This window comes from Podarcis gaigeae, assembly GCF_964106915.1.
Source record: "Podarcis gaigeae genome assembly, chromosome: W".
In the NCBI taxonomy this organism is placed as follows: Eukaryota; Metazoa; Chordata; class Lepidosauria; order Squamata; family Lacertidae; genus Podarcis; species Podarcis gaigeae.
The window spans coordinates 8,371,733-8,389,750 of NC_139695.1; the positions used below are offsets into that span (position 1 = coordinate 8,371,733).

Here is an 18,018-nt window from a genome sequence, read left to right on the forward strand (position 1 = left end):
TCTTAAGTTGAGTCTTTTCAGTCTCTGTCTTCGGTATAAGTGTAATAAAAGTCTCTTTCCACGTTTCTGGTGCCCTTTTCACCTCCAAAATTTCATTGCAGACTTCCTTCAAAGGTTGTAATTGTGAGATTAAGATGGCGTCCGGCACGTTTCCCCCTTCGTACTGTGCTTCTGTGCCGATAGAAAACATCTTCAGCTCTCTCAGCTTAGTCCCAGCAGAGTTCACGCAGCGGGGAAACACTGTTGCCGTGTGTGGGTAATTAATCAGACTGCAAGCTTCTCGCTTATCTCCAACAGTCTTTTATTGCGTAGAAAAGCATCATAAATCAGCCCGGCGAACAAGCAGGCATCTTTCGCCTCAGTCAAAACCGAAAGAGAGCTCACAAAAAGGAAAATTCCCGTATGTGAACATAACCACGCCTCAGAATGTGAGACGTCACTCAGAACTGTTTAACCCTGTTCTGATTCTCCTCACACCCCTCTCGTCTCGCATTCTGAGGGAAAATGTGAGCACACATCTACAGACCTCTTTGAGTTCAACTCTTTTCCCATTGCCTCTTGCCCCTTCCTGGCTTCTGCTTCAGGCAACTGTTGAACCTCCTCAAAACTCCCAGGTTCACACTGCGCGAAACCAACCCACGCGCTGGTGACCTGAAACCTCTCAGGTGATACCCCCTTTGTGGTGCGTGCGGAACGTCTGAGCACAGTCTCAGATGCTCCTTCTGACCCACTGGGGCCAGCAAGTGTGTTTCTGACACCAGAAGACTCCCCCTCTGACTTACTGCGTCTTCGGGCCTTCTGCACTTTGCTAACGGGAGACGAAGGCTCACTCTTGGGCTCTCTCTTAACAACCTGTGGAGATGCCCAATCCTGTTCTTGACCCTGGTCAGCGACCTGGTCCTCATCAACTGGTTCAGCTTCTGCCTCTCCCTCCTCCTCATAATCAAACAGACATTCTGAGAGAACGTCAGGACTCGCATGGATCCTTGACCAACCATTCTGCTCACAGAACTCAGCATGTTTGTTGATTAGAAGCTTGGACTGATCACCTTCTGGATATGGAAACCTCCACCCCTTTGTCACAGGCTCATATCCAGAGAAGATCATTTTCTGGGACCTCGGGTCACCTTCCTTTCGTTGAGCCTTTGGCACAAGCACCCACGCTTTGGAACCAAACACACGGAAGAAATGCACCTGCGGTTTCTTCCGATGCAACAAGAAATACGGTGTGTCACCTACAACAGAGTTATAGGACCTGTTCATCGTGAAGTTGGCCGTCCTCCAGGCCTCCCCCCAAAAACTCTGAGGCAAACCAGAGTCAAACAGTAAAGCGTCAGCTGCTTCAGCTAGTGCCTTGCTCCTGCGCTCTGCCACACCACTCTCCTGAGGAGAAGTAGCACCCGTCAACCTGTGACGTATTCCCTTCTGGCGGAAGAAACTCTGCAGAGCAGCCCCAGTGAACTCTGCGCCTCGGTCACTCTGAAAGCCCTGCACCTTGGTGGAAAACTGTAGTTCCACTGCCGCAACCCAGTCTTTGATCAGTTGCGCTGACTCGCTTTGCTCTTTCAGCGAGAAGAACCAGCCATTTTGGCTAAAATCATCTGTCAGCGTCAGCACAAACCTGGCCCCGCCCAGACTCGGCCTTGGCATGGGACCACTAAGGTCTGTGTGCACAAGCTCAAAAGGTTTTGTGGTTACCCTCTCCATTCTGGCATAACTGCACCTTTTTACCTTTGCCCTTCTGCATGCCCTACAATCTAGGGACAACAGCCATGTGACATTCTCCTGTGCCACAAATGAGCACATGAATCATGAAGTGGAACGTTTGCACACTTTGCCTGTGCTTCCTCAGCGTCCCCCTTACCCTCCAGAGGTGTCTCCAGAACAAAGATGTTGTTCTGACATGCAACACTGACCAGTTGTCTCCCACCCCTGGAAATAGAACAGACATCATTTTCAAAGCAAACCTTATAACCGTCCTGTAAAAGACAAGATACAGATAAAAGACAATATTTCATTCCAGGCACAATGTAGACCTCCAGCTCCGCCTGTAAAAAAGAAACAAACACATTTCCCACAGTAGTTAAATGTCTCTATGACCCATCAGCAAAAACAACTGTTTTCCCAGTTGAAACAGCCCTGCAGTTCCACATTTCACCACCAGGTGGCACTGGCATCAGATGATGGCTGGCTCCTGAAGTCAATGACCCAACGCAGCACTCTGCCCTCACTGGAGTTGTCCTTAAGCATTGCCATGGCAACAGTCTTCTCGCTGCCCCTGTCCTTGGGGCCTCTGCAGATGTCCTCTCTGGTTGTCACGGCAACAGACTCCCCCCGGCAGGAAGACTTGTCCACGACCTTCACAGCTTCCGTAGATGCAACTCTTTCAGTTGCCTTGGAGACCGGACTTGTCTCAGCGTTCCCACACAACTCCACAGCTCTTATCTCTACTTGTCGCAGGTGGCCGGCCTTGAAGCCTCCGGCACAGCTAGGCTTCAGCTCATGGCGTAAACAACTCTTGGCAGCCTTTGGAAAAAGAGGCGACTCTGAGCTTTCACCGCTCACTGCCCCCCCCCACTGCTCCCAGGGCTCCCAGGACGTTTTCCTGCACCCCCTCTGGTGGGTAAAGGGCTCCCAACACTTGGCCTCTCTCCTGGTTCCTCACACTGGCACGTTGCAGCATCCATACAGCTCCCAGGCTCAGCAAAAGCACCAGCAGCATTGCCAGCAACAGCAACAGTCCCTTCGTCCCCCCGTGGGGGCTCCCAGCTCCTCCCAGCTGTGTGTCGGCTCTCAAGAATGTGGCCAGCGCCATCTTGCCTCTCCCCTTCAGATGCAGCCACATCTTGGCCTTTGCTTCCCACCCCAGCTTTACAAGCCTCACGGAGTGCTAGCCAAGTAGCCTCTGGCCTTTTAGCATCCAGGACAATCGGCACTAGATGAGCATCCACATTCTCTGCCAAAAAAGCAAGCACACGCTTCTCAACTTCACTTTGCTCTGCAGCCCTTTCAGCCTCTGCTTTCCCAGTTGCCTTCTGTGGTGGCTGGACTACGTCCCACAGCTGCTCCCCGACTAGGAAAAGCTCTGCTTGAAAACTCCACTCCAGCCAACTTTGGCTACTCAGTTTCTGACATGGCAGCTTAAGCCCAGAGCCATATTCTTGGGGCTGAGCCATTTCTCCCCCGGGGCTGAGCCTACTCACGTAACAGCAGCTCCTCCTGGCACCCGGTCCTGAGATCCTCCCCAGCGAGCTCCTCTGCCTCAAAACATTAGGCAAAAGCTCCAGCTGGCTCTAGCTTCTCCCCCCCACACAGGCACGACGTGGCAACAGCTTCCAAAGCTTGGCTGACTTCCATAACCTGTGAGATTAAGATGGCGTCCAGCACGTTTCCCACTTCGTACTGTGCTTCTGTGCCGATAGAAAACATCTTCAGCTCTCTCAGCTTAGTCCCAGCAGAGTTCACGCAGCGGGGAAACACTGTTGCCGTGTGTGGGTAATTAATCAGACTGCAAGCTTCTCGCTTATCTCCAACAGTCTTTTATTGCGTAGAAAAACATCATAAATCAGCCCGGCGAACAAGCAGGCATCTTTCGCCTCAGTCAAAACCGAAAGAGAGCTCACACAAAGGAAAATTCCCGTATGTGAACATAACCACGCCTCAGAATGTGAGACGTCACTCAGAACTGTTTAACCCTGTAAGTTCTGATTCTCCTCACAGTAATAACCACTCCTTCAAAACTTTATAGTATCTGGAAGTCAGCCCATCTGGTCCTGGAGATTTACCCAGTTGCATGTTCTGAATGGCACCTTCTATTTCCTGTTCAGTTATTTTCTGAGTCAAAAGTATTTTACTTTCATGTGAGATTTTTTTAAATCCATTTTTCTCAAGAAATTGTTCCATGTCCAGTTCTTTCTGCGGCCCTTGTGAATATAGTTGTTTAAAATATCTCTGGAAGCAGTTCCTAATTTCAATTGGGTTGTAAATGTTCTTTCCTTCCACCTCTAAATTTGTAACCGTATTCAGTTTTTGTCTTTTCCTCATTTGCCAAGCCAACAATTTACCACATTTGTCTGCTGATTCAAAAGTCTTTTGTCTCATTTGTTTAATTTTCCATTCTATTTCTTGATTCATCAATTCCATATATTGTCAAAACAAAAAAAAATTCCTTCCAGTAGCACCTTAAAGACCAACTAAGTCAGTTCTTGGTATGAGCTTTCGTGTGCATGCACACTTCTTCAGAAGAAGACAGTTGGTCTTTAAGGTGCTACTGGAAGGAATTTTTTTTGTTTTGACTATGGCAGACCAACACGGCTACCTATCTGTAACTGGATCCATATATTGTGTTTGATATAACTTGATTTCTCTCAGAATCTCATGAGACTTTGGTTTTAATCTTAATTTCCTTTCCCCTTCTTTTATCTTCTCCAAGATCTTGTCTTTCTTCTCATTTTGGCTTCTCTTCTTTATTGCATTTTGTTGTATCAAGAATCCTCGCATAACGGCTTTACTTGCGTCCCAGATTATTCTTTTTTCGACATTGGTCTTCATATTTATTTCAAAATAGTCTTTCAAGGTTTTTTGGGCCTTTTTGTACACTTTTTCATCTCTAAATAAGGTGTCGTTCATCCTCCATCTGAAGGAGCCAGCTGTTATTTGCTTCATCTCCATCTTTACGGCATTATGGTCGGAGCAGGTTTTTGGGCAGATTTCCACTTTTTTTATCTTTGGTGCCATTCCTCTAGTAACCCATATTTGGTCAATTCTAGTCCATGTCATTTTGGCTTCAGAAAAGAAGGTTCCCCCTCTCTCAAGAGGGTTTTTGGTTCTCCAAATGTCAACCAAGTCCATATTGTCAGTCATTTCAAAGAAACTTTTTGGTAGTCTTCCATCTTTAGTAACTACCTGTCTTTGTGCTTTGTCCATATTTGTAGATACTACTCCATTCATATCTCCCATCAAAATTAAATTATAGTCCAAATAGTCCAACAAAGTCTCATGCAACTTCTTAAAAAATTCCGATTTCCCCTCATTCGGTGCATAAATTCCTACGATCAAAAATTTCTCTCCTTGAACTTGAATTTCAATTCCCAAGAATCTTCCTTGATCGTCTTTAAAAATTAATTTCGGCAGCAATCTTTCCTTTGCATATATCACCACTCCTCTTTTTTTTACTCTGTCAGATGAAATAAATTCTTGTCCCAATCTTTTATTAATAAGTATTTTCCTATGTGACCTCGTCACATGTGTCTCTTGTAAGCAAATCAAGTCCAATTGTTCTTTCTTTAATATGTGAAACACGCTTTTTCTCTTCCGGGGTATATTCAGACCATTACAATTCCAGCTTAGAAGTTGCAGAGCCATGATGGGATTATTTACTTTTCCCTCCTACTGCTCCAAGTAATTGTTCTTCTTCTGTCGGTGGTTGCAGTCCAAATGATAAGTTTGCTATGTCCAGTATTCCTTTTCCTGATGAGGTTGGTTCTTGTCCAGATTCCGCCTCTTTCTGAAGATCCTCTTCGTGGTCTCTCAAAAACTTGTCTTTGTCACTCACTGTCCTTATTCTTATTTTCCTTCCTTTGTATTTAAAGGATAGGCCTTGAGGGAATTCCCACCTGAAAAATATGCTGTTTCTTTTCAGTAAAACAACCAGATCTCCGTAGTGGGTTCTTACATCCAAGATGTGCTTCGGTATATCTTTAAAGATCTCCACGTAAGAATCTTCAATTTGCAGTGTTTTTTGGTAGTGCAAATTCAGAATTTTATCTCTTTCTTCTTTTGATCTTAAAGTTATCAACCAGTCTCTTGCCTTATTCCTTCTTTGTCTTGTACCAAGTCTAAATGCACTCACTATCTTGAATTCTTCCTTCTCCAGGCCCTGTTGCCAAAAGTCTGAGAATTCTTTTGTAAGAAAGTCCGCCAAATTATCCTTTTCACTTTCCGGTACTGCTCTGATTCTTAAGTTTCTCTCTTTTCTTTGCAAATCAATCATGGACAGTGTCAAATCATGATCCTCCAATTTTTTAAAGACCGGTGGAATTTTTTATATATTAATTTTTTAAATTAATTTTTAGCATACAAAAATTTTAAAGACATACCACACAAATTATTATACATATATCCTTATTTGGACTTCCTTCAGCATCTCTGATAGTCTTCCGTCTTGATTATTTCTCCTGCAATTCTTAACTTAATATTGCCTTTACATTTTCTAACAAATCGTTTTTCCCTTTCCATTTTTACAATATTTCTTAAGTTACTCCTCACAGAACTTCTTGTAGTCGTACAAATGTAATCTGATAATCACAAATACTTTTCAGATACTCAGTAAATTTAGTCCAGTCTTCGGTAAACCTCTGGTCCCGACGGTCTCGGATCCTTCCTGTTAGCTTGTCTAATTCTGCGTAGTCCATCAATTTCATCCTCCATTCTTCTAATGTTGGTAGTTCTTCTTGCTTCCATTTTTGGGCCAATAATATTCTTGCTGCTGTTACTGCATATAAAAACAACTTACAATCTTTCCTGTTTATATCATTTCCAACAATGCCTTAAAAAATTGCTTCTGGTTTTTTAATAAAAGTGTATTTCAACATTTTTTTCAGCTCATTATATATCATCTCCCAGAAACATTTCACCTTTTTACATTCCCACTATATATGATAAAATGTTCCTTCTTTTTCTTTGCATTTCCAACATTTATTACTAACTTTATACATTTTTGCTAACTTAACTGGTGTGATGTACCATCTATACATCATCTTCATCACATTTTCTTTTAATGCATTACATGCAGTAAATCTCAAACCCTCTTTCCATAGTTTGACCCAATCACTTAACTGAATATTATATCCTAAGTCTTTTGCCCAATGAATCATAACTGATTTTACCTCCTCATCTTTCAAGTGCCATTTTTAGATTTAGATTTATTGCGGCCATTGGCCCATATCGAAAACAATACATCAAAATTTATCCATAAACAATACAATTTAAACAGTTCCAAGTTAAAACACCCATATAAAACCAATTTTACTTCAGTTAAGTAAACACTATACACAATAAGCTCCCTCTATGTAAACCGCAATTCAAATCCATCAGATTTTGGGGGGTATGCGTCTTAGTTCTGGCACTTATTGATGGTTCTTAAGTTTAGCTAAGCTGTCAGAGTCATACAGTGATCCATTTCTCCTCTTTTGAAATAAAACATTAATCAGGTATCTAGCGACTGCAAGGGATCTACTTGTATCTTCGTTGTTTAATAAGTATATTATTTGGGCTTCCTGAGGTCCGTCAGCAATTCTCGATAAATATGGGGCCAGAAACTTGGACCGTGAAGCCGAATGTAATGGACAACAGAAGATTATATGATATAACGATTCTATAGATCCACTTTTACAGTCAGAGGAGTGAGATCTGTCCGTTGGAGAGTCTGTTACCCAACACGTTTGATGGGAAAACATTGAATCTAGCCTTTATAAAGGCACACCTGTGCGTCACCACAGATAAGGTAGTTAAATAAGATGGAAGTTTCGTTGGTGGTGTTAAGCCAAGGTTTATCGGCGAACAGGTGCCACCACCTGTCGCAATATTAAATTGTAAATCCATCTCCTCTAATTTGTGAGTTATAATTCTCTTGGCAGAAATTAAATCCAATTTTAATAGTTCAGATGGAAATAGTCCTAGGGACACAAGTTTCCCATGTATTATTTTTGCCCAGGGGCTAGGGAAGTCATCTCTCCAGAGACACTGTATCAAGTGGAGATTTGGAAGTTTATGCCATATTGCCAACCAGTAACAGAGGATGCATTTCCATAATGTGGTTTCTAGAGATGTAACATTTAGTTCCAGTCGTATAGCAGTATTGCTTACACACCTGGGTAATTTTAGCAACCTTCTTAGAAGCTGGTTTTGGGTTACCTCCAAATGGGTTAGATTAACAAAGGACCCCCATATTGGGAATGCATATGCTATTGTTGCAATCACCTTTGCCTTGAAAACTTTTAACACTGATGGAATATGGAAAGCCCCATCTGAAAAGAAAAAACGCAGTAGCACAAAGGAAAGGGCTTTAGCTCTGTTTAATACATATGCAAGATGGACCTTCCAGCCCATGTTGTGTTGGAGAAGGACTCCCAAGTACTGAAATTTAAAGACTTGGTCAATAGCTTTTCCGTCTATTCTCCAATTATAGGTTTTTCGACTCTTGGTGAAAATTAGGACTTTGGACTTAACATGGTCAATTGTAAGAAAATTTGATTTGCAGTAAACATCGAAATTTTTTAATGCCCTCCTAAGGCCAACTCTTGAGAAGGATAGGATCACTGCGTTGTCTGCGTAGAGTAGAAGGGGGCAACGGTATTGGGCAAGACGGGGGGCATGGATCGTTTCTTGAGAATCTATCAGAGGCGCCCTCATATCACTTATAAATAGATTAAAAAGGGTCGGAGCAAGGATACATCCTTGACGAACACCTCTATTGATAGTTACTGAATTTGAGAGGTCGCCAGCCGGAGTGATTCTCACCCTTGTGGCCGATCTGTCATGCAATTTAGTTATTAGCCACAAAAGTCTTTTGTCTATTCCCCATCGGGCTAATTTTCCCCAAAGTAATCCTCTGGGGATGCTGTCAAAAGCAGCCTTTAAATCAATAAAGGCCGTACAAAGTTGGCCTCTATTTGGGGAGGAATATTTCCGGGCAAGGTGGTATAAAACTAAGACATGATCAACCGCTGACTGATTCGGTCTAAAACCAGCCTGTTCAGGCCAAATCAGGTTGTTCTCTTCAGCCCACTTAGTAAGCTTAGTTAACAAGAACCGTGCATATATTTTCCCAATTAATGACAATAAACTGTAAGAGAGTCTGTGTACTGGTCCAGTAAACGCTTCCACTGCGCAACCAGCAACAGTTCTCTTTGCAGAGCATTAATTAAGTCCAGTGCAGAGATTCTTGTTGCAGTACAAGCTTCAGAGTCTCAGCAGCAAAGAAATAACGACACAGGGAAGCCTGTCTTTCCAAAGACAGGTTTATTGCAGAAAGATAACAGAAACACCTCCAGAGCTTTCAGACATTTTTGCTTCACGCCCCACAGGCAGAGAAAACAAACACTCTTTATATACTGAGCAACTTAACAACTTAACGAGCTTGACTACTTAAAGTCACATGACATTGCTAACTTGCCAGCGTCTTAGGTTTCACACCCTAACACCCCCTCTCGCTGGCAATACAAAAGCAAAATTACTTCAGACCCATTTCTTCACAAAAGTTTTCATGCCGCTGAAACCCAAGCGGTTTTGTAAAACCATCAGCTTGATTTTCATGACTGGGACAGTAATTTAATTTAACAATTCCTGCTTTTACCGTTTGACAAACATTTTGAAAGCGGATATCCAAATGTTTTGTATGACCTTTAAACTGCCCATTTTGTGCTAACTTAAGACACGGTTGATTATCACCCCATACAGTGATTGGAGTGATGGCCTTTTCATACATATCTTGTGCCAAGCATTTGTAAAATTCTAGATCTCTACATAACTCAGATAAGGCACAGAACTCAGCTTCTGTTGACGACAAAGCAATCAGGTTCTGTTTCTTGGATCTCCACCCAATCAGAGAGTTACCAAATTTTATTACACAGCCAGACACTGATTTTCTATCCTTTAATCTGTGCTTGTCCTTCAGAAGATAATTCAAGGCAAAAATCTTTGGTGTATTGTAAATATCTTAACACTCTTTGAATTCCTTTCCATGCATTTACACTAGGTTTTGAAGCTTCTCTGCTGAGTAAGTTAACAGCGTAAGCAATGTCTGGTCTACTCCATTGCGAAAGATGAAGTAAGCTGACTGAAAGATTTCAGCACGCTTGAATTCAGCACTATCCTTGAACTCATTGTCTTTTACAAAACCCATTTCCATTGGTGTTCTAACACCTGCACACTCCGTCATGCCAAACTTTTTCAACATTTGCAATATCTTGCCTTTTTGATTCAGTAGAAAACTGCCATTTTTGGTCCTATCTATCTGAACACCAAGATAGACCTTCACATCACCAAGATTCTTAACTTTGAAGTGTTTATTTAACCCTTGGCTAGTTTTTTTACTTGTTCTTGTGTCTTTGAAGTATAAATCAGGTCATCTACATAAACAAGCAAAGATTCTTGAGCATCTCCTGAACCTCTGAAATATAAGCAATTGTCAGCCTTGCTCCTGCTAAAACCAATGCCTACCAAAACGTCATTCAAACACTCATTCCAATTATGAGCAGATTGCTTGAGTCCATAAATAGATTTATGTAGTTTCCATACCTGATTTGATTTACCAAATTTCAATCCTGGTGGTAGCTCCATATAGAGCTCTGCAGCCAAGTCTGAATGAAGATAAGCTGTAGAGACATCAAATTGATTCACTTTGAACCCTTTCTGAGCAGCAACTGCTAATAGTGCCCATAGGGTTTCACTCCTTGAAGTGGGTGCATAGACTTCGGAATAATGTAACCCCTTTCTTTGCGTAAAACCTCGAGCTACAAGCCTTGCTGTCCGCAGCTCTTTTGTTTGATGCCGGGCTCCCACAGCGTTTTTGCGCTGGGGGGAAGGGGGTGTGAAGAGAACCTGTGCAGGCAGAGGGGAGAACTTCTCCCAAGGCAGTGCTCCGTCTTCCCCCACAGGTTCGGCTGAGAAGTCCAGAAGGCGCAGTAAGTCAGAGGGGGAGCTCTCTGATGCCAAGGACGTTCTGGCTCACCCTAGTGGGTCAGAGGGGGTTCCTGAAGTAGTGCTGCGTCGATCAGCTCGGACGACCAAGGGGAAACCTCCTGAAAGGTTTGCCGTCACTAGCGTGTGGGTCGGAATGGCACAGTGTGAACCCAAGAGTTTTGAGGATGTTCAGAAACTGCCTCAGGAAGAAGCCAGAAAATGGCGTGAGGCGCTGCAGAAGGAAATGAACTCAATGGAGTCTCTAGGTGTGTTCTCCCTCACAAAGTTGCCGGTGGGCAAAAAGGCCGTGGGTAGCCGCTGGGTTTACCGTCTTAAGCCCACAGCGACAGGAGAACCGTAGTATAAGGCCAGATTAGTGGCAAGAGGATTCACGCAGCACAGGGGGTTGCATTATACGGAAGTTTATGCTCCCACTTGTAGGAGTGAATCTCTACGTTTGCTCTTGGCCATTGCTGCACAAAGAGGGTTGCTGGTGCATCACTTTGATGTGGATGTTGCTTACTTGAACTCAGACCTCCAGGAGGATCTGTACATGCTTCCTCCTCCAGGGTTTGAGGGCAATGAGCAAGGTACTGTGTGGAAACTTCACAAGTCAATTTATGGCCTGAAGCAGTCGGCCAGGAATTGGAACTTGTGCCTGAATGAAGCTTTGGAGAAGCTAGGTTTCAGGAAGAGTCTTGCTGACAGTTGCCTGTTCCTTAGAGGATCAGGAGACTCACAGGAACTGGTTTTGTTTTTTGTTGCTGACATCATTCCATGTTGGAAAGGCAGACAAACAGGTGCAGAAGTTTGCCAAAGAGCTTGGGAAACGTTTTCAGCTCAAGAACCTAGGTGCAGTAAAGATCTACCTAGGCGTCCAGATAGCGAGAACTGAGGATGGTAGCTTCTTGCTCAGTCAGAAAGGCAAGATTGAGCAGTTGCTTGAGAAGTTCAGAATGTCCGATTGTGCAGGAGTCCGGACACCCATGGAGACGAACTTCGTGAAAGAGAGCCAGCAAGCAGAAAGTGCAGAGTTCGAGAATGCTGAGCTCTTTCAGTCAGCTCTAGGTAGTCTGTTGTATCTGTCCCAATGGAGCAGACCAGACATTGCCTTTGCTACCAACCTGCTAAGTAGGGAAGCGTCAAAGCCCAGTGTGAGTGCTTGGCATGGCATCAAGCGGGTACTGCGCTACCTGCAGCATACCAAAGACTTCTGTCTTAAGCTGCCAGCTGAAGGTGAGGCGAAGCTCACATGCTATGTGGACAGTGACTGGGCGAATTCGCAGGACCGCAAGTCTGTGTCTGGGTTGGTGGTAAAGTTTGGGAAGTCACTAGTTGGGTGGAGGTCCCGGAAGCAAAGTCTCATTGCGCTGTCTTCTACTGAGGCTGAATTCAGTGCACTGTCTGATTTGTGCCGGGAACTAGAGTTCTATAGATGCTTGGTGCAAGAGATCTATGGGGATTGTAGCTTGCCCATCACGGTTTGGGAGGACAATCAACCTTGTTTGAAATTGGCTGAATCTGCGCAATTTAAGGCCAGAACCAAGCATCTGGACATACATTTCCAAAATGTGTGTCAGAGTGTTCAGTCAGGTTTGATTCGGCTGAAGTACTGTGCCAGTCACATTAACTTAGCCGATGGATTTACCAAACCTTTAAGCTTCCAGCGTCATGGGGAGTTTTGTGGTGGTTTGGAGTTGGGGGTAAGTTCTGTACTTACTTTTCCCACAGTAGCGCAGGGCGAGAGGGGGTGTGAAGAGAACCTGAGCCTACAGGGTTAAACAGCTCACTACAAGCCTTGCTTTGTACTCTGGTTTCCCCATCGCTGTTGTCTTTATCCTGTACACCCACCTACAACTTACTGCCTTGGTACCTTCTGGCAGTTTGGTGATGGAAAACACACCCAGTTCTTTCATAGAATTCAACTCTTTTTGCATGGATGGCCTCACGCCACCTACTGGCCTCCCCCTGGGGTAATTGCTCAACCTCCTCAAAACTTTCAGGTTCGCAATTTGCCAAACCAGCCCAAACACTAATAGCTTGGTACCTTTCAGGAGGTTTACCTTTGTTGGTACGCTTGGAACGCCTTAACAGTTCCTGTGGTGTTCCTTCAGTTTTCCCCTCTGACCCAGAATCACTAGTCGTCACCTGTTTGTCACTAGTAGTTGAAGAACTTTCTGATTCTGACTTTACACGTTTCTCTTGCTGTACAGGTGAACTTTTAGAGCTAGAAGATTCTGACTTTACAGACTTGGGTGAACTAGACGATTTCTCACCCTCGTCCTCAGACTCAAATTCCTCAGCCTGTTCTGGAACTAATACCTGCCCTGGGGCCTGAGTTTCATTGTTACTGTTCACCACATCAAATAGTATGTCAGGATTTCCATGAATTTTATTCCAACCACCCTGTTCACAAAATTCCGCACTTCTGCTGATTGTGATTTTCGTTTGATTGCCTTCTACATTCACAAATCTCCAACCTTTTGTGTTTGCTTGATAACCACAGAAAAACATTTCTTTAGATCTAGGATCGCCTTTCCTACGTTGTGCCCTAGGCACCAGCACATAAGCACGACATCCAAAAACTCTTAGATGATCAATTTTTGGTTTTTTCCCAAATAGCATGAAGTAAGGAGTGTTGCCTACTGTGCTATTGTACACTCTGTATTGCATACAGTGCAGCCTCAGCCCAAAAACGCTGTGGAAGTCCAGAATCAAACAGCAAAGCAGCAATGGCTTCCTGTAATGTTCGAAATTTTCTTTCGGCAACTGCATTCTCCTGTGGTGAATAGGGATTGGTAAGTCTATGAACTATACCTTTCCTTTTTGACCACGTCTCCAGCGTGTGGTTCACATATTCCCCACCACGATCTGATTGTATTTTCCGTACCCTGGTGTCTAATTTACATTAGACTTCTTCAATCCAATCCATCAGGATGGAAGCTGCCTGTGATTTTTCTTTCAGAAAGAAAACCCAACTAACCCTTGAAAAATCATCCACCAAAATTTGCATAAATCTTGCACCTCCAAGCGATTTGACTGGCATAGGGCCACACACGTCTGTGTGCACAAGTTCAAAGGGTTTCTTGCTTACTCTATCAGATCTAGGATAGCTACATGTCTTAACCTTAGCATGTTTACAAGCACAACAATCCAGAAAATTTGGACAGGGTTTAATGTTATACTCCTCAGCTAAATCTGGCATCTTGCTTACATACTTAAAGCATATATGAGCTAACCTTCTGTGTAGTAGATGTGCACAACCTGTATGAGGAGCCTTATTTACACACTTAGCTTGCGCTTCACCTGTTGAACATCTACCTGCTGCTAACTGCTCTTCATCCAAAACAAAAAGCCCATCCTCACAGGGAATTTTAACTAGCTCCTTCCCCTGTTTCGAAATGGTGCACACATCATTTTCAAACTCAACCTTAAAACCACCTTTTACCAGGCATGACACACTCAAAAGTCCATTCTTCATTCCTGGAAGAACAAAAACAGGAAGGTTAGTTTGCAAACAGTTAACATAAATTGTGCCTTTAAGGTTCATTTCTAGTTTACTATTGTCTGCTATAGTCACAGTTTTTGCAACTGGCAATGTCTTGCAGTTCATCAAGCTGCCACTAGATGTCGCTGGAACTAAACTGTGACTTGCTCCACTGTCAATTATCCACTTCAAGGTGTGTTGGCTCCTTTTAGGACTCTGTTGTGCTGCCATTGCAGATAGTCCCTTATCAGCACCTGCTCCCTCTGTTGAAATTCCTGTTGCTTTTCTGGACACTTTGCTATCAAATGAAACCTGCTGCCACATCAAAAACATGACTTGCTGGCCATAGCAGACACTTGTGAGGCTTCCTTACAGCTCTGCCTGCTAGTTCCCCCACGCTGGGAATTATCTGAACATCCAACCCTTGGGGTATTTGAATTATCAATACGTTTTCGATGATGTTGATATTCTTGCTCACACAATCTACCAGTCACATAATTCATATTCAGCTGGTCCTCTGGCAAAACTTGTAAAGTTAGTACTAAGTTTTCAAACCCTGCATGCAGGCTGCTAAGCAGAGTATAAACTTTAATATTTTCAGGAAAATTCACACCTAGAGATGACAGTCGGTTGAAATACTCAGTCATCTGTGACGTGTGTTCAACCACACTATCCCCTGGCTTCAGTTTCAACTCATACAAAGCACGTATAATGTTCACCTTCTCTCCGGGCGTGGCTCTATGGTGAATTCGCCTAAGAGCTTCCCAAATTTCAAATGCAGACCTTAAATTTTCCACATGAGGTAATTAGGAATCGTCTATCGATACCATCAACATGCATCTAGCTTTAGTGTCCATTTTATCATGTTCCCTGTTCTGAGCATGTGCAGCAGCCTGTTGCTCTGCTGTGGCATCTGCTGCAACAGCCACAAACGGCTTTCGCCTCTGGACATAGTCAGCCCACACTTCTTTGGCTTCCAACCAGACTTGAGCCCTCTTAGACCACTGCACGTAATTAGCAGAGTTCAACTTTGTAAAGGGAACCTGGAAATTTTCCACTGCCATTCCTGGGGTCTGCTGCTACTCCCTCTGTGTGCCCTTGCTTCTCTTTCCCCTTGGGATTTGCTTTACTCACTTTTCAGACGCCTCCAGCCTCCTCTGAAGCCTTTTAAACTTTTTCCCTACGTCTCTTCACTAGCAACCTACCACCGTCCTCTGTTTTTATTAACAAAACAAAAACACAACGGGAGGTCAAGCTAGCCTTTTGCAGCTAATGAAGCTTCACTTACGCAGCTCTCTCAACTTTCTGCAGCCTCTCAGTTCCTTTAAGAGCTGGATTTACGACCAAGCCGGTCTTCTCTCATCCGAAAGCTGCTTTCACTTTCTCTGCACACAATACAGCTGTAGAAACGTAGAAGGATCCATAACCTAAGAGAGTCTGTGTACTGGTCCAGTAAACGCTTCCACTGCGCAGCCAGCAACAGTTCTCTTTGCAGAGCATTAATTAAGTCCAGTGCAGAGATTCTTGTTGCAGTACAAGCTTCAGAGTCTCAGCAGCAAAGAAATAACGACACAGGGAAGCCTGTCTTTCCAAAGACAGGTTTATTGCAGAAAGATAACAGAAACACCTCCAGAGCTTTCAGACATTTTTGCTTCATGCCCCACAGGCAGAGAAAACAAACACTCTTTATATACTGAGCAACTTAACAACTTAATGAGCTTGACTACTTAAAGTCACATGACATTGCTAACTTGCCAGCGTCTTAGGTTTCACACCCTAACAAACTGATATTCCTGTAATTTCCCGGATCATCTGTCAAGCCCTTTTTATGAATTGCAACAATAATCACATCCTTCCATATTCTTGGTACCTTCCCACTGTTGTTTACAGCATCAAAAGTAGCGGCCAGGATTTTCGCCCACGAGTCTGCATGAAGTTTTATAGCTTCCGCCGGGACTAGGTCAGGACCGGGGGCTTTTCCGATTTTAAGATTAGAAATGAGCCCGTGGATTTCTTCCGGGTCAGTGGGTGGCCAAAGAGGGAGCTGCTCATAGAATCCATCGATTGTATTAGTATTAAGGTCTGGTAAGGCAAAATAGTTCCTTAGAAAGGATTCCCAAACTGGGGCAGGAATAACTGTTAGGGGGTATCTTTTAGATTTCCTGTTAACCAACAGCCAGAATTTTTGGGAATTATGGGTACTTGAGGCAGCTATAAGTGCTTGCCAGCGGTTCAGTTGCCATTCCTGTTTGGCCTTTTTTTGCACATATTTGTAAGCTGATTTTGCCTGATAGTACTCCTTGGGAAGCGTAGTCGCCCCTGAGGATTTGTAATCATTATAAATAGCACAGAGATGTTGTTTGGCTTGTTTGCAGTTACGGTTAAACCACGGTGCACCTGTGTTGGAGTGGGCCCTATTTGCCTGGTGGGTTGGAACAGTAAAGAATGACGTGAGGTCATTCAACAGATTGGCAAATAGATTAATAGTTTGATCGTGTTCATATGAGGTTATGCCAAGGGCTGAATAGGTTTGTATAATCTCCTGCTGAAAAAATTCAGAATATTTTTGAGCCTGCGTTACAGACCACTTTATACCCTTCACTCGTAATGCCGTATTAATATCCTCTACCGGGTTTTCTGCGTTAGTATCTAATTGAGTTGGATGACTGTGCTCGTCCCCATGCCAGTCTAGGTCAAACGAAGCAGCAAGTGGAAGGTGGTCACTGAACTGAATATTGCCAATCTTAAAAGAGAGAGCTTTCGAAATCAGGTCACTCGAGGCTAAAAGGTAATCTAGTACGCTGTTTGATTTTATGCCTAGGTGGGTATACTCCCCTGGTATATCAGGAGGGCAGCAACCATTCAGGGGTACTAGGTTTAAGCGAATAGCCATTTGGTAAAGAAGTACTCCAGCCTCGTTTACTTTAGAGTCTTTTGAGGCTCTCCCTAAGGCATGTCTCAAATCATAATTGTCAAGGCATGGAGCAGTCCACCATTTAGCTTTAGTTAAATCAACCCAATTTGCTGCTATACGTGCGTTAAAGTCACCACCAATTAAGGATTGGCTATTGGAATATTTGACTCTGCATGATACTAAATGATCTTCTAATATTTCCCATCTATCATGCAGTTCAAGGGACGAACCCCCTGGCAGGAGGTAGACATTGGAGATTAGCAGTGATACTTCCCCCCCCCCCCGACATCAACCCGGATAAAGCATAAGGGGGAGCAGTCAAAACTAATGAAAATTTGAAATGCAGCTTCAGTGAGATACCAATTACTAGACCATCTTTCGGCCGTCCTCCTTTCTGGGAGGGGCAAGCTGGAAGGGATAGTAGGTCGAATCCGTTTATGACAATTTCACCCTCCTCCCAAGTTTCTTGCAATAGAATGATATGAAACGAGTTGATATACGACTGGAATTCTGGGTCACATTTTTTCCTACACCAGCCAGCGATGTTCCAACAGAGGATCGATATTGGTGGTTTTCTGGGTTGTCCGGCTAACCGTCATTTAAATTCTTGTGGGGGGATCTTATGCGGCAAGGACGCTCCCTTAAAGAAGTCCGTGATGTTCCTTTGCTGAAAGTTGTCGTCCTGGTGTGGTGAGTCTTTTGCTCTGGTGCGCGCCGGTTGTGGTGAGTCTTTTGCTCTAGTGCGAGCCGGTTGTGGCACGATCAAATCGCGAGGTCACCACGATTGATGGGAGGGAGCTGTTGGGGGGAGAAGTTAACCAACAGACTGTCCCAATGATAATGAAGGTGGCAAGACACACAGAACTGATAGCGTTTAATGTGGCCACCTTGGGAGGAGCGCCCATTATTTTGGGGATGAGCTGGCTAGCGCTGC

At 43.9% G+C, this 18,018-nt stretch overlaps 2 protein-coding genes across 2 annotated transcripts in view; one reads left to right on the forward strand and one right to left on the reverse strand.

The window, feature by feature from the left end:
• LOC310835959 (uncharacterized protein) overlaps positions 1–18,018 on the forward strand; it is a 156,794-nt gene that overhangs the window by 66,460 nt on the left and 72,316 nt on the right. The window lies entirely within an intron of this gene.
• LOC310835953 (uncharacterized protein) lies at positions 6,909–17,330 on the reverse strand. Its single transcript, XM_083720919.1, has 2 exons — positions 15,956–17,330; positions 6,909–8,845 (listed from the first exon to the last, which is right to left on the reverse strand). The coding sequence occupies exons 1-2, from the start codon at positions 17,061–17,063 to the stop codon at positions 8,832–8,834; spliced, it is 1,122 nt and encodes a 373-aa protein (XP_083577045.1). The 5' UTR covers positions 17,064–17,330; the 3' UTR covers positions 6,909–8,831.

Bases quoted from the DNA above. Each gene is read 5' to 3' on its own strand.
- LOC310835953 (XM_083720919.1), bottom strand. From the start codon at position 17,063: ATGGCTATTCGCTTAAACCTAGTACCCCTGAATGGTTGCTGCCCTCCT.